This window comes from Ursus maritimus, unplaced genomic scaffold (assembly GCF_017311325.1).
Source record: "Ursus maritimus isolate PB19 unplaced genomic scaffold, ASM1731132v1 scaffold_8, whole genome shotgun sequence".
Lineage (NCBI taxonomy): Eukaryota > Metazoa > Chordata > Mammalia > Carnivora > Ursidae > Ursus > Ursus maritimus.
Window position 1 is genome coordinate 25878837 of NW_024426996.1, and position 17719 is coordinate 25896555.

Sequence of the window (17719 nt, forward strand, 5' to 3'; positions counted from 1 at the left end):
GTCATTTACTATCCCTTTGAAAAATATAGTGGCACATCAGGACAGTTTATTGCTTTGCAGAATATCTCAAGAGTAGTCAGAAAACTGCTGCCTAACTTTTGTTATTCTCTGTGTGTATGTGTGCACGTACACAAATGAATTTAGGCTTCACCTATTAGAAAGTAGGGAAACTTGGGCCTAATTTCTTTTTTTGGTCAATTTATAGGGGTGGCACTGAATCAACAAGACAAGCAACTCAGTTGATCAATGCTCTGATCAAGGATCCAGACAAAGAAATTGATGAACTTATCCCAAAGAATCGTTTGAAAAGCTCCTCAGCAAATTCCAAAATAGGGTCATCAGCACCTACCACCACTGCTGCTAACAGTTCCTTAATGGGAATTAAAATGACGACTGTAGCTCTGTCATCAACATCTCAAACTGCCACAGCACTCACTGTGCCTGCAATTTCTTCTGCATCTACTCATAAAACCATTAAGAACCCAGTGAATAATGTGAGGCCTGGTTTTCCAGTTTCTCTTCCATTAGCATATCCTCCTCCACAGTTTGCACATGCTTTGCTTGCTGCTCAGACTTTCCAGCAGATCCGTCCACCAAGGTTGCCCATGACCCACTTTGGAGGTACTTTTCCACCAGCTCAATCCACTTGGGGTCCTTTTCCTGTCAGGCCTTTGAGCCCTGCCAGAGCTACTAACTCGCCTAAGCCTCACATGGTGCCTCGCCATAGCAATCAGAATAGCAGTGGTTCTCAGGTGAATTCAGCAGGTTCTTTAACTTCAAGTCCAACAACTACAACCAGTTCATCAGCTTCAACGGTGCCTGGTACATCTACAAATGGCAGTCCAAGTTCACCTTCTGTCAGAAGGCAGCTTTTTGTCACAGTTGTGAAGACATCCAATGCCACCACAACGACAGTCACAACCACAGCAAGCAACAACAGCACTGCACCCACAAATGCCACATATCCTATGCCTACTGCCAAAGAACACTACCCAGTATCATCCCCATCTTCCCCATCACCACCAGCCCAGTCAGGAGGGGTTTCTAGAAACAGCCCTTTGGATTGTGGAACAGCATCTCCAAATAAAGGGGCATCTTCCTCTGAACAGGAAGCAGGTAGTCCACCAGTAGTAGAAACAACAAACAGTAGACTTTCAAACAGCAGCAGTTCTTCTGGGAGTTCATCAGTTCATTCTACTCAGCAACAACCTCCGGGATCTGTTTCTCAGGAGCCAAGACCACCTCTTCAGCAGTCTCAGGTTCCTCCCCCGGAAGTTAGAATGACTGTTCCTCCTTTAGCAACAACAAGTTCTGCTCCAGTGGCGGTGCCTTCTACTGCCCCAGTGACTTACCCTATGCCTCAGACACAAATGGGATGCTCCCAGCCTGCTCCTAAAATGGAAACCCCTGCTATTAGACCACCCTCTCATGGCACAACTGCCCCTCACAAGAATCCAGCTCCAGTGCAAAATTCATCTGTTGCAGTCCTCAGTGTCAATCACATTAAAAGACCTCACAGTGTTCCCTCTTCTGTCCAGCTACCTTCAACCTTAAGTACACAAAGTGCTTGTCAAAATTCAGTACATCCAGCAAATAAGCCTATTGCTCCCAATTTCAGTGCTCCCTTACCATTTGGGCCCTTCAGCACATTGTTCGAAAACAGCCCTACTTCTGCTCATGCCTTCTGGGGAGGATCTGTTGTTTCATCTCAGTCAACACCAGAATCTATGCTATCAGGAAAATCCTCATATTTGCCAAATTCAGATCCTTTACATCAGTCTGATACTTCCAAAGCTCCAGGTTTTAGACCACCATTACAGAGACCCGCTCCAAGTCCCTCAGGTGAGTTCGTGTTTTCTCACATTCTGCAGCTTGTGATTTATGCAAGTGATAGAAAAACTTTTGGTCACTTTTCTAATTTTTTTACTCTATGACTGGGCCAGGTAGAGATTGTTGAATTTACTTACCTCAAATGCTGTTTGCGTATTAGATGTGTTGAGTATAGCATTTAAAAAAAAAAAATCTTTTTAGAAGCCGCAGTGGATTTTATCTTGATTTTCCCATAAATAAATTTCCTTATCAGGTATATTTTCCTCTCTGAAATTAAGTCTATTAGGTTTAAATTTAATAAGATAATGCCATGAAAAGTTTGTTTTATTTAAAAAATAATAAAGCTTTTCAAAATTTGATTTCATTTCTTCTTTGTTTTAAAAATAATGAGAAAAATATAGAGCCATATAGTTTTAATAAGGTAGCTACTAATCATATGTGCTATTTAAATTAAAATTAAATAAAATTAGAAATTTCTTCTCAGTCAAACTGGCCATTTTTTAAAAAATTGTTTTCCAATTTTATTGCAATAAAACTGACATCACTGTATAGGTTTAAGGTATACAACATAATGGTCTGACTTGCATATATTGTGAAATGATTACTGTAGTAAGTTTAATTACCATCCATCATCATATAGATACAATAAGAAAAAAGGAAAAAAAATTATTTTTCCTTGTGATGAGAACTCTTAGGATTTTACTCTCTCTTAACATCTTTCATACACATGCAGCATTGTTATCTATAGTCATCATGTTGTACCATCCCTAGTACTGATTTACCCTATAACTGGAAGTTTATGTCTTTTGATCACCTTCCTCCAGTTTCCCTTCCTCCTACTGCCCACCTCTGGTAACCACAAATCTGATCTCTTTTTCTATGAATGTGTGTGTTTGTTTTTAGATTTCACATAGGTGAGATCATATAGTATTTGTCATTTCTCTGTCTGACTTATTTCACTTGCCACAATGCCCTCAAGGGCCATCCGTGTTGTTGCAAATGGCAGGATTTTGTTCCTTTTTCTGGCTGAATAATATTCCTGTGTGTATGGGTGTGCCCACATACACTTCAGTTGTTTCCATGTCTTAGCTATTGTAATAATGCTACTATGAACATAGGAATGCAGATATCTTTTTGAGTTAGTGCTTTTGTTTCCTTTGGATGTATTTCCAGAAGTGGAATTGTAGGATCATATATACCAGTTCTATTTTTAATTTTTTGAGGAATCTCCGTAGTGTTTTCTATAAGGGCTCTAAGCTGGCCATATTTCAAGCGCTTAATAAGCACATATGGCTAGTGGCTACCGTAATGGACAATACAGATATCAAATGTATCCATTATCATAGAAAGTTCTATTGGACAATGCTGATATTTATAGAGGATTTAAAGATCTCCTGGTTTTGAGTGATTGCTTTTTTTAAAAATTTTCTACTCTGAAATGTTTTTAGATTTATGGAAGAGTTCTTCTATAATTACCCCAACTTCCCCTACTGTAAATATTTTATGTAATCCTTTATTAAAACTAGGAAATTAAAATTGTTACAGTATAACTAGACTAGACTTTATTCAGATTTCACCAGTTTTTCCAATAATGTTCTTTTTCTGTTGCAGTGTGCAGTCCAGGATACCAAGTTGCATCTAGAGCTATGTGTTTTAATATGAACATTTCAAGTAATTAAAGATAAGCCATGCCAGAGATAGACAAACTATCATCCGTGGGCCAAATGTGGCCTGCTGCCTGTTTTTACATTTGTAACTTTTTAAAATTGAGATTCAATAATAGTGTAAGATTTTTTTAATGACTTAAAAAAATTTTTTTTAAATAATAATACATGACACAAAAAATAGGAAATTAAAACTTCAATTTTCATAAATAAAGTTTATTGGGACACGGCCATGCCCAGTCATTTACATATTGTGTTATAGCTACTTTCATGCTGTAATGATAGCCTGAAAATACTGCTATTTAGCCTTTTGCAGAAAGGTTGCCAACCTGATCTGTGTTATTGAAGAGATGACATTCTGGGATTAAAAATTTCTAGATTTAATATGGACTGGATATTATTTTTGCCTATTTCTGTGACATGTGAATACAGTGTAATGAACATGGTCAGTAAATATTTCTTTGCTGGGGGCTGATTGAAATATTTATGTGTACTTTCAAAATAACATAATTTCTCTTGAATACTAAAATATTAGAATAAATATAATTTAATTTGAAAAGAGCATTATATATGCTAATATACTGGAAATATTTTTATATTTCATTTTTATAATAATTGAAATTTATTGAAAATACTTCACTTTTCAGAAAATATGAAATCTAGGTACGGTGTTGAGAAAGACTAAAATTAAGATTCAAAGAAAAAAGAAATAAATTCTTATTTTGTGGAAAAGCATAGAAAAAAGGCCAGCTCTGTAAGGGAGATGAGGTTTTGGGGGGGTGTACAGTTGATTAGAGCCAAAATTAGCATTGAAGTTTAATTTTAGAGTCCGTTGCAAGGGAATACTGCTCGATTCAGGTCAACAAAACAGGCATGTTTGCCTTTACAGCTCCATCACTATTACTACACTCAAGAAAATTAATTCAACAATACCACCCAATACCACCCATCATCCCAAATATATCCATTATGCCTGTATGTTTCTTTTTTTTTCCTCTTGATCCAAGATTCAGTCAGGGTTTACACATTGCTTTTGGCTGTTATGTCTCTGAGGTCTCCCCCAGTCTAAAATATCTTACTACCTTCCGTTGTTTTTCTTGACATTGAATCCTTTGAAGAGTCCAGTTGTTCTGAAGAATGTCCCATATTTTAGATTAGATTCATCTGTTTCCTAAGTCCATGATTACATTCAGGTCAAATATTTTTGGCAGAAACATCAGATGGGTGATGTTTTGAACCTCATACTGCATTACATCAGGAGACATTAGTGAAGATTGTTTCACTATTATCTATGCAAAGAATGGCCGCTTATAAGTGCTGATCATCAGATCTGTCCATCGTAGAAGTATAGACATGTTTTTTTCCTCTGTAGTTTTTTTTAAGACTTTATTTATTTTTTTTTATAGCAGCACATTTAGGTTCACAGAAGAGTACAGAGGAAATTGAGAGAAAAGTACAGAGATTTCCCAAATACCTCCTGCCCGCAGCAGGCATAGCCTCTTCAAATATCAACATTCCCCACCAAGAGTGGTACATTTGTTAGAATTGATGAACCTACATTAATATATCATTATCATCCGGAGTCTATAGTTTACATTAGTGTTTACTCTTGGTGTTGTACATTCTGTGGGTTTGAACAAATGTCCAATGACATGGATCTACCAGTATAGTATCATACAAAGTATTTTCAGTGTCTTAAAAAATTGTCTGTGCTTTGCCTAATCATTCCCTCCCTCCCTGCCAAGTTTTTTTAAAGATAAATTTTTATGTAATTCCTTGGCCATTAAGCCTATTTAAATTCCAGTGTTGATATGAAATCTACATGTATTCTATAACAACTGATTAAAATATCAGATATTAAAATTAAATAGAAAAATAATTTTCTTTGATAATTGTTCTTTGTTTATAGCTATCTTTATTGAGGGGGAAATGACAAGTCAATAGACTGGAAGAATAAATTCGTAAAGAGAAATTTTTTTAGCCATCTACAATATTTTGGGGGTATTGGGGACTTCTTGGAATTTTAGGTTTTTTTAAATTTTTTTCTCCTACAGGTAACAATTATAAATTATCTTCTAATTATAGGTATTGTCAATATGGACTCGCCATATGGTTCTGTAACACCTTCTTCTACACATTTGGGAAACTTCGCCTCAAACCTTTCAGGAGGTCAAATGTATGGACCTGGGGCACCCCTCGGAGGAGCACCCACAGCTGCTAACTTTAACAGACAACATTTTTCCCCACTTAGTTTGTTGACTCCATGTTCATCAGCATCAAATGGTGAGTATTATACATTGTAATTCCATAAGAGGAGTTTGTATATATGTTTTCTTAAAAGCAAAAGGTTTTAAGTGGGAAAAGACAAAGTAAAGATGAGTTAAGAGCTATGAGCAAGTCTTGAATATATCAAGACTAATGAAATGGGAACAGAGGAGCCAACATTTTTGTAAATAGAAAATGATTAAAAAGTCTGAAATACATCGTGATTTTTGAGTGATTTTACCTGCTTAGTTTTTTCTTACTCCTCTTAAAATTAATTTTTATCCCTACATATATAACAGATCGGGGTTAGTGTCTACTGAGTATGTTGAGCTGAAATTAAACCATCATAGGAATAAACAGATTCCTTAAGATATATTCACCTATTTATATGTAAAAATAAGGATAATTTTTTATTTTCTTATTCATGAAAAAATAGGAATTGGGAGAAAAGGAGTTAAAATTGCAACATGACTGCTCATTGAAAAGTGTTAACCTGATATTTTTTGGTAGTTAATCTTCAAAATAGAATGGATTCTCAGAAGCAGAGAATGTTTTTAAGCATAATAAAAACATACTTATTGATATTAATGTTTATTACTTTAGGAAATAAACTCAGAAATTGTTGGATGAAGCTCACGAAATATGATAGGTTGTTTTGCCCTATAAGTTCAGTGTGTGGGCTTTTCATTGTTTTTTTTTGTTTGTTTTTGTTGTTTTTTTTTTTTTTTTTGGTTTGGTTTTATGTTCATTTGATTTTTGTTTTTGTTGAAAAACATTGTGCTTTTTTTTAACAATGCAAGCAGTATAGGTTAGGTTTTCTAATACATTGCTAACTGATACAGAATGTCATTGAACTCATTAAAATTTTCATTGATGCATTCCAACAACTTTTTGTTTCAAAAAGTTTCAGAAATTTTCAAACTTACAGAGAAGTTGAAAGAATACTTTAAGAAGCATCCATATTCCTTTCAATTGGTACTTCCTTAAAATTAGCAATTTTTTAAACATTTGCTCTATTTTATCTCTTTCCTTTTTTTATTGTTGAACCATTTGAAAGTAAGATTCAGATATAACACTTAAGACCTAAAAACTTTAGTGTGCATCTTAAAAATAAGGACATTTTTCTTACACAGCCACAATACCATTTATCAAATATCTAATGTATTAATATTAATTTAGTAATATCATGTCATATGCAGTCCCTATTCAAATATCCCCAATTGTCCTAAAACATTTTTAATAGATTTTTTTCCCCTTTGAACCATGAATCACTCAAGGTAAACGTATTACATTAGATTGTGTCTCTCAAGTAACTTAAAAAAAAATAATAATTTTAAACTTGTAAGAATAATACAAAGAACCCTTGTATATTTTTCTCATATTCACCAATTGTTAACATGTTGCCACATTCCTCGTAGAGAATTTTTTTCTGTACCATTTTAGAGTTAGTTGCAGATATCAAGCTATTTTCCCCTGAATACTCTAAATGATAATATTTCTTAAAAACAAGAACATTGTCTTCCACAGCTATGGTACAGTTAACAAATTCAGCAAATTTTACATTGGACAATATTATCTAACAGTCCATATTCACATTTCACCAAATGACCCGATAACACGTTTATTATTTCCTCTCATCCAAGATTCAAATTAGGATCACAAGTCGCATTCAATTCCGTGTCTTTTTAGTGTGAAATAATCTGGAACTGTTCCTTCAATCTTAACTTTGTCTTTCAAAGAAAGACTTTGGAAGGTTATATGGGTTTGGTAAAATTCCCCTTAATTTTGTTTTTCTGATATTTCTTCATGATTAAATTTAGGTTATGTGTTTTTGGCAGGAATATTACTATATAGTCAATGTTGTATCCTTCTTTCAGTATATGATATTGCATAATATGTTAGTTTGTACTGTTATTGGTGCTGTTAACTTTGATCATTTGGTTAAGATCATGTATGCCAGGTTTCTGTACTGTCAAATTATCATTTTTCCCTTTGTAATTAATAAGTAATCTGTAGAGAGGTTCTCTGACACTGTGTTCTTATTCTTCGTCAGACTTTGAGACAGAGTGTAAGGGATGGGGGAAGAAGTAGCACTTGTCTGAGTGAAAATAATAGTTTTGCTTTTGTAACCAGGTTAATGTTTATAAATTCCAAAAAAAAATCAACTTTGATGAAGGGAAAAACCCTAAAATTGAGCATAAATGGAAACAAGCTTATCTGTGTCTCAAGTTACTAACATAAACCTACCAAAAGAAAACAATCCAAAAAAAACCCTCTTAAACCGTAGTCCTTAATATACCCTCAGTCTGAAGACAAATAGATTTCAAACAAATCTTCAATTTACTTAGGACATTGGATTTTTATAATGTAATGGATAAGCAATTCTAAAATTATGGGGTTTATTGTAGGATTGGGAAGTAGTATCCCAATGATGTAATCCATGGTCCTCACTGTGAGAAGAAGAGATGTGAAATGGGGTAAGACAAAGAAGAACCCTATAGAATTGGATTAGAATTAGAGGATCAGTGTGAATTCATGATTTTTCAATTACCTGTATGTAGGAGTGAATCATGAAATTGCTATTTTCCCACCAGCTTATCTATCTATAAAAAGGGCCTAGAAACAATTAGTTTTAAGCAACAGTGAGCACATCCAGTGTCCACATCCATCTGTTAAATACTTTTGTCCACTGAAAGAAACAAGGCTTTCTTCAAGAAGTAGCTGATTTGAGAGTTGGGGCATATCATGAGGCTACAAAGTCTTATGGTATCAGAGAGTAATTAAGTGCTCAAAATGGTGGGGACATATCAGGACACACAAGGTAGCTTTAAAGGATCTCCCACTGGCCAAGTTCAGGAAAAATTGACCACCAAAGTGAATAATGGCAGCTTATTGGATAAAATAAGAATCCATAAGTCCATAATGATTAAGATTTAAAATTTTTTTTAACTTTTCAAATTTTTTTTAAGAATTTATAATTTTAAAAGGAAGGGAACTCTCTTGTAGTATAAGGACAACTCATATGTAGAAGGAATTGTAAGTCGAGTCATTGTTTTGCAGTCATTAAAGTGATTGATTTAGGCAAGACTCTTCACTTTTACCTCTAATACTAAACTTTTAATTAGTCTGCACTTTCCTCACTTAGTATAAATCTTAATACTGTTACTTGTTAATGGCCATTTAGTTTTTTTGTTAGACTTTCAACTCTTTTTAGGTAATCTGTTCACATAAATGTAACTTTGTATTTTCATTTATTGTAGTCTTTCAAAATTTTGTTTTTATTATTTATCTAGACACTTTCCTTAAAAGTTACCGTTCTGGATGCTGTTGTAGAACTACCTGCAGAAGCATGTGACTTACTTTTCATAATGTATTTGTCTGGTTTTATGTACTTGAACAGGTTCTGTCATATTTCTCCATATAATCTGCCCCTCTTCTCACTTCCTCTCCTTTAGGACATGAAGATATGATATTAGGATCTTGGCAAATTAAGTTGGAATGTGGGGGACACAGGCCCCTTCCTTTAAAATTTTTTTTTAGAAAGCAAAAGTCCTTTCTTTAGGCCCCAGTACAACAGATTGGTGATGCCCAAGAACCTTCTGCATGTAAAGGCTGGGCAGAGATCACCTGAGCCCTTACTCCACTCAAACTGCTAAGATCTATCCTACCCACACTCAACCAGCTCATGCATTGGTTACTGATCACTGGCTGTGGTCTATGAGTTTCAATTCTTGGCTGATTTAGTCAATGGGCCATTTTGACATTCAGTCCTTATAAAACTGTTATCAGATCAAAAAGCAATAAAAACATAATTTTGAAAGGAAGAAACTAATTTTACATTGTGACCCAGGACATGTGTATGTGTGTAGCTGAAATAATACATTTACAAAACAGTACTTATCCTTATAATGTATGTTCATGCTGGTATTTTCTATTCTGTTTTCTGTAACTTTTAAAAATTTTTTGTAAGCTAGTTATGACCAACCACATTCATCTGGATGATCTACTGTAGTTTAATAAACACTGAACAGAAGCATGAAGAAAGTACAGTGTAATCTTCCTGCGGGAGCATTTTTTAAATTTGTAAGTCGCATTGCTCTTTCAATTTGTATTCAGAACCTGTTGTCATTTCAAAACTGAAGTGGATTTACCATGAAGCCAATGAAGCTTCAGCTTCAGGGTAACTTATTTGCAAGGGGCCCTGCCAAGGTCCTATACCTAATTTTGTGTTTGCAGTTTGGTATTCTTTTTTTAAAGAAGGTTCCCAAAATTGTAAAAGACCCCACAAAACTTCTAAAACCTGTTTTTTCTTCAGTATATAAGCTGGCATATTTTAAAACAACATGACTGGCTCTGAATTAAAGTTTGCTTTTTTCCCCCCTAATTATATACTTAGAGATGAGAAAAGAAATTATAACAATTTGGCACTTTTCATGACACGGAACATAGACCCACCAGAGGAATCTCAAGGAAAATGGTGTGACTTTTAAAAAAAGCTGTACAGGACCATCTGCAGAACCGTGCAGGATTTGATCCAGGGCCATCTTCAGAGCCATCCAGTTATTCTTTCCATCTCTCTCTGTAGAGGATTTATGACAGACTCAAGGTCTGTGTCTTGTGAGTCTCTTCTATTTACTACCTCTACACCTAGCCATCTTCATAATCTCATCTTGTATATGGTCCTCAAAGATTCAATTCATAGTTAGTTAAACCAGTTTTTCTTTGTTTATCGATTGTACCTTTCTGAATGAGGAATATGATTTGCTTACCTCCTATGTTCAAGTCAGGCCATGTCAGTCATAGATTGCTGCTAGCCTTAAATGGATCATTCTTCAATCAGATGCCTGTCATTAGTCCAGTAAGCTTGCAGGGAGGAAGCAGAACACGGTCATCTGATAAAAATATGGCTAGTGAGATGGCAGAATCTGTGAAGAGGGCGAATCTCTTAAATGGGACTAGTCAGCAGGCAGGCCTAGTTTCTCCGTTCATTTAAACGATATGGAGGGTATTTTGCTTTACTTTGCTTTGCTTTTGTTTTTGGAAGGATTCAGGAAAGGAAGGAGAAACTAGATCTAGTACTGACAATAGATCAGGTTCCCAGGCATGAGTCTGGGAGAGGTAGAATTCATTTGTCTGTCCTTCTATCCATCCGTCCTTCTTATCTGCTTGCTACCTTTGACTTTGTCTTAGCATTAGTTATTCTGGGTTGATCCTTCTCAGGTATGTAATTGTGTCCTTTCAATACATAGTTTAAAAAACAAACCCAAAACTTTATTTATCTCTTGTGTTTACACCTTCTGGAATAGTCTTTCATTTCTACTACTTTCCTGAGTTTTGTCAATGCTTCCAGTTTTACTAATTCTGAATTATGCTATTCTTTCCTATGTTTTCTTTCATTTCTTTTAGCTCAAATTGGAATTTTAGAGTATAGCTTTCTTTCTGATACAGCTTTGGAATATTAGAATACAGCTTTCTTTTTGGCATGCTTTTATCTATAAGATGTTCTGGGTCCATATCTCTTAGTTCATATAATACCTTTGTATGGAATTTGACTGCAGTTCTATTCTGTTTTACATTTTTAAATTAAATGAGTTTTCCTGAACTTTTAGAAGGGATAAGGGGATCTGGTATCTTCTCTAGCTTAAAGACTCTAGAATTTTGTCTTTTAGGCAAGTATGCAAAAATATGACTTTAATACTTTATTAAATCTGACTTTGTTATCCTTACCCTCCCACCAGCCCCACCTCAGCGTCACTCTTGACTGGATCTTGTGTTTGCTTTGCTTCTATTGTCCCTTTCCTGTTCAACTTGGAATCCTTTCCCAGAAGCTTCTTAGCAGTGTGAGGCTTTATCCTGGGATGAGACTTCAGCAGATATTTTTGAGAGTTCACAGGGTCACTCTTGCTCCAGCTTCTTCTCTTTTTGTAAATCCTTTGCAATTACCCATGCGAAGGCAGAACTCTCCCAGTTTCACCTGCTTTTCTCAGATTGGCCTTCTCTCTGCTTTCCTTTGAGTACCTTTGACTGTTTTGTTCTCCTATTCTGTTCTTAGGGCTGGAGAATTGCTTCTTTCCACACAGATGCTGATACCACAGAGGTCTTGTAGCCGTTGGTGATTTGTCCCCATTCACTTGTATCTTTCGATTCACTTGCATATTTTGTTAGATTTGTTACAGATGTTACCCAGGGGTATTTGGCTTTGCTAACTTGGAAGCTTGTTTTTATAGAAAGATTTGGGAAGAATAAAAACTTGGGCTGCTATAGTACCTCCATCTTAGAATTCCTTCTTATACTGGTGTGGTTTTAAGGTGAATTTAGAAATATGTATAATTGCTTCAAAGACACAAAAATGGCTTTTCTATTTTCTTGTAATTTGCTAAAAGTAATACTGTGAAGAGATGCTAATGGATCCATGATCACAAAAGATGTATTTTAATTTTTCATTAAAGACTAATAGTTCTCTTGGTTTACTTGTGCATATAAACTCGTAAGTTTCATGTTTTTGTTCCCTGATAATATCTATATCCTTATAATAAATTATAATTTATGAAGTACTTCACATTCTTTTTTTTAAGTTAATAATATTACTACAATTTATTGAGAGAAGTGGTACTATCAGTTTAGCCAAAATGGACTTATGCAACAACTAGTAAGATGACATTGATCTCCACAGTACTTTCCAAATCTGTATGATTCTAAAATATATATGGCAAATCTTTTTTTAAGCATATTCAGAATAATACTATTACTGAATTTTTCTTTGTCTTTCAGATTCCCTAAAAAGTACCTTGGGAAGTAGAGGCACTATGCTTTTGTGTATGTGTATGTGTGTGTAGATAGATAGATTGATTTTGCAAATTTATTAGCTATCAGAATCCCTTTGGAGGAACACACACACACACATACACACACACACACACACACACACAGAAAACTTAAATGAGAAAAGGTGGTTAAATGGAAAAGTGTTATTAAGTGACTATCCCCAGGGCATACAGTCAGGCAGTTATGAGTAAATTGTAGATATGCAGGTAACTCTTTTGACTTTTAAGCTTCAGGGTCCACCATTTACACCCTATTTAAATTTAAATATGATTGATATTTAAACCTTTCACAAGAAATACAATTGGGTTCTTGTTTTTTCTTCTCTCTAGTGCTTGAAAAAATTGAATCACTAAAGAATACTCCCAAATATTAAGAACCTACCTTGTTTTGATACGTATAGCTTAAATTGTCATTTTGAAAAGCTTGTCCTGTGGAATACCCATGTAATACATGATAGAGCAAAACAAGTTGGGCAGTGAGGCATAGACCTCTGTTGGTATTTTATCAGCATATTAAGTTTCTGTGAAGTTCTGATTTAAAGAAACTTATTTGTTTTTCTCAAGTTAGATTTTCCAGATTTGTTGGCTACCTGAATCCCTTTGTTTTCATCATAGCATACCAAGGGATGTGTGTTCTCAAGAAATACAGCTTGGAAGTTGCCAATACAGGGATGATTTTCCCCACCTCTATTTTGTTGTTGTTTAGCCTTTTTAATTTAAACATTGTCTTCTCATTGCTGTGGTGTTTATTTACTCGGTGTCAAGCACTTATTTAAATAATAATTAGCCTAATGGGTTATAGTACATGTGTAGTTAGACATCTTCATATTCTGCTGTCACATAACTAAATGGAAAAATCGTGGATCAGATTAAAAAATGACTGCAAAGTCATGGAATTTAACCAAATTTTAATATGCATAATTTTTAAACATCATTCTCATATTTCATTTTTCCTCAGAACACATATATAAGGTGTCTTCAGAATGTAAGATTTCGTTTTACAAAATTATACCCTCTATAGATGACATGTATACTATTTCAAAATATCTTTTCTCTAGATTCTCCTGCACAGTCAGTATCCTCTGGAGTTCGTGCACCTTCGCCTGCCCCATCATCAGTACCTTTAGGGTCAGAAAAGCCCAGCAATGTCTCTCAGGACAGAAAAGTTCCAGTCCCTATTGGGACTGAACGTTCTGCACGTATCAGGCAAACTGGAACTTCAGCTCCATCTGTTATTGGGAGTAATTTATCCACATCAGTAGGGCATAGTGGCATCTGGTCCTTTGAAGGGATTGGTGGCAATCAAGGTAAGACCTGCTATCCTGACTACTAGAAATTAAGTTTTTAATTTATGCATTTAACTAAAATATTGTAGGTAATATTTAATTAACAATCATTCTTAAAAGATCTGTATTCATCTCTCTTGGTTTTCACTAATCAGTTTTAAGAGTTCAGGCCATTTTTTGTTATCATGGAATCTCCCATTGAATTTGTCATTGCTTTCTGAAAATTATCTAATGCAAGCATATTCCTCTCTTCATTTCATCATGTTAAGAAGATGCTAATATTTTCTTTTGGACTCTCTCGCTTTTATCTTACCTTGGCTTTTTTTCTTTTGTAACACAAAGTGTTTAGGTTATTTTATTAGGCTATTGTACTATCGCTGCATACACACATGGAAATACTGCAGTAAATATAGAAAAGTAGGTCATTATTCTGAAGGAGTCCACAATTTAATATGGAAAATTTAGGTAGAACTATATTAAATATTTTATTTTGCTGTCTTCTGGTTTTAAAGATCACCAGCTATTTTTTTCTGCCTTTTTGTTTTCCCTCAGACAAAGTAGACTGGTGTAACCCTGGTATGGGAAATCCTATGATTCATAGGCCAATGTCCGATCCAGGAGTGTTTTCACAGCATCAAGCAATGGAGCGAGAGAGTACAGGAATTGTAACTCCTTCTGGTACATTCCATCAGCATGTTCCTGCAGGATACATGGACTTTCCTAAAGTTGGGGTAATGGTGACTTAAATAAGCACTTCCATATTTCTAAATGTTTTTCTTATTATTAGCTTCATTTTACTTCCAAGTGGTTAAGTATTTGTGAAATGATGCATGGGCTTCAGCCTGTAACTATAAATCGAAAGCTGGCTAGAGAAATGTTTTTTGACCAAATATTTTGGCTGTAGTAGGCTTATGTATAGTCCAATGCTAGAAGAAATCATACGATGGAAAATAATTTTTAGATTACCTAGATAACATACTTTTTCAAAATAAAATGAAGTTTAATTTTTAAGGCTATGGATTATATTGGGAAAAGAGGGCAGTGACTTGAAGATATGACTATGTGCATAATTTTTGTTTTCTCCTTTTTTAAGGGTATGCCTTTCTCTGTATATGGGAATGCAATGATTCCTCCAGTAGCACCTATTCCTGATGGTGCTGGAGGACCCATATTTAATGGCCCTCATGCTGCAGACCCTTCTTGGAACTCCCTGATAAAGATGGTTTCAAGCTCCACAGAAAATAATGGCCCTCAAACGGTAAGGCTGATCATTCAGGGAACATTTCTTTAGTGTTATGAGATGCCAAGACAAATAGGATACAGGTAAATCATGGTAGTGAGGGAGTATGGTGAATATTGGATAGTTGAGGAAATTGAGAGAAATTTAATGTAGCAGGAGGATATGGAAAATGGTAGTGATTGGAGCAAAATTATAAAAGGCATAATATATTTCATTGGGTAGGAGATGGTAAGTAAAAGATTTTAAATTACAGAGTGTTGTAACTTTATACATCAAAATTTACTAGTGATATGTAAAGGGCTGTCTAGAGATTATTTATTATAATATTGTAACTCCAAAAATTTACAGAAATGATTAGTAATTAGTATGTTTTAGCTTATATTGGTGTATGCTTAACATCTTTGACTCATTTTCCTTCTTTAATCATCAGTCTACTGTATGCATTCAGATAATGGTTTTTAAAAAACAATGATATATCAGATACTGTTTGAGAAATGAGAAGCAGGAAAACAACAAATAAAAGTGGCTTATCATTGTTTTTCTTCACTGTTTCCAAGTATGGTGCAAATTGAATGAGATTTAGCTATTTTAGCTCATAGATATTAAGAGCACTTCCTTAGTTTTTAAGAGCTTTGTTTTAATCAAATATGTATTAAATATATAATACTTAATAAAATGCATGTTCTACATTCATAGGTGTGGACTGGACCATGGGCACCTCACATGAACAGTGTGCATATGAACCAGCTTGGCTGATGAGGATCAGCTTGTTAGCCTGCAGATTCCTTTTCATTCAGAGGAAATCACAAGTGGCCGAAAAAAATTTATGCTCCCAAATCATTCTACTGATGTGCTTGACTGAAGTGTGTAGGCTTTTTGCAGAAGAAGTTACTAACTGACCTATTTTCTGTGAACATTGGTGACTGCCCATTCCCCACCAACATCCGTTTTACCTTAGTTAGCATTTTTCTTATCGTTTTTCTTTTTTTTCTTTCCCTCTTCCCCTTTGGACATAACTTTCTGTTGAAGCTGTTCTTTGGCTGGTTGGTTTTAGTACTGTAAACTGCTTCTGAGCAAACACGGAAATTTAGCAAAATTATGTAAACTTGATCCTGAAGTTTTAGAATGGCAAATAAATGTACAATTGTTTACATAACAGAAAAGGCTAAGCAGAAAGTAAATTTCAATATGTCAGTATAGAGGCTCTACTTTATGTAGACTTAAATTAATGTGAGATATGTACCTTCATATTCAGAAATCTGGATGTTTCCTTCATACATTAAACTATTAATAAGCATAACTTTTCTGCTTGTGTAATTTAAGTATAAAGTAAAACAATGGGCATTATCAGTGGATGTTTCCTGATGTTGGCTTTTAAAATACCCATCTTGCTCTCTTTTGAGTTTGTTTGCAGCAGGGCACATATAGAAGAAATTTATCACTTTTCCATGTCTTTTTATTACCTAGCCACACTTTTAAAACTAATACACACTTCTCTCTTTACTCTTCTCTTCTCATCTTTACCTCTAATACCAGTAAAATTCTCTTGCTGATCGTGAAATAATTTTTTATGAAGATTTTTATTGTAATGGCTGCTACAGAAAAGTGGAGCACCTTCATCATCACCTGTGGTTCTTCTAGCTATAAGATGTGTAGTCTTTCTGAGAATTTAAAAAGCCACCACTGGTTCCCAGTCAGCTTATACAAGCTCTTATTATACTGTTTATAGTTAAATAATTCAGTGTACTATTTTATATTGGATAATATTGATTCTTAAAATTGGCTTTCCAGTCATCAAGAGCCAACATAAAAATTCCAGTTTTCAGTAATTTAGTGGAAAGTATCTCACCCCCCCAATTTTAAAGGCTTCTTATTCTCTATACTTGTATATTATCAGTGAAAGGGATCAACAGCTAACTTGGGGCAAGTAATAAAGTAAATTTTGCATTTGTCATTAAGACAATTTATGGTATACATGAATATACAGAATACAAAATAACGTCTTCATTTAACCTGGTTATATAAGATACAGGGCCACACTAAACTACTCAGTGGGGTTTATCTATTCCATTCACTTGAAACAATAAACGATAACATATCCAAGAAGAATATGTGTCCTACCCTCTCTCATATGGAAAAATAAATTATATGGTTGAAACATAAAGTAAGCATAAAAGTGAAGTAATGAATGCATCAATCTGTCTTTTTTTTTTCTTAATTAAACAAATCCTACAGTGGTGAAACTCAAATTCAGATAAATCACCCAGAGTTGATAATATTAATAATACTGTTCCTTGGCTATAAAGTAAATGAAATGATTTCTTTACTCTGGTAGCCTGAATAAAGAGTAAAAAGATTTCTCAGACATATCTAGAAGTTTGTAAACAACACATTTATATCTTTTAATTTAGGAGGTGGTCTTATATAAATTTGTTTTGTTACCTATGGTTGATATGACCAAATTTAAGGGAAAAGCTAAATGATATCCTGCAAACATAGCTATGAAATAGAACTATAGCACTTTACTAAGAAAGGTATGTAATGCTATTTAACAGAGTATTTTATATATGACTTTTGCCACTATCCTATAATTTCTTGCTTATTTTTTCC

The 17719-nt window shown here is 34.4% G+C and overlaps 1 protein-coding gene across 3 annotated transcripts in view; it reads left to right on the forward strand.

Moving 5' to 3' along the window:
* ANKRD17 (ankyrin repeat domain 17) overlaps positions 1-17467 on the forward strand; it is a 154892-nt gene extending 137425 nt beyond the window's left edge. For all 3 annotated transcript variants that reach the window (XM_008693327.2, XM_040625426.1, XM_040625427.1), the window contains 6 exons: positions 206-1842; positions 5580-5777; positions 13642-13890; positions 14422-14600; positions 14963-15127; positions 15806-17467. In XM_008693327.2, coding sequence (XP_008691549.2) covers positions 206-1842; positions 5580-5777; positions 13642-13890; positions 14422-14600; positions 14963-15127; positions 15806-15865 — 2488 coding nt within the window. In that variant the 3' untranslated portion in view covers positions 15866-17467. The remainder of the gene's footprint in view (positions 1-205; positions 1843-5579; positions 5778-13641; positions 13891-14421; positions 14601-14962; positions 15128-15805) is intronic.
* Positions 17468-17719: the final 252 nt, after the last annotated feature.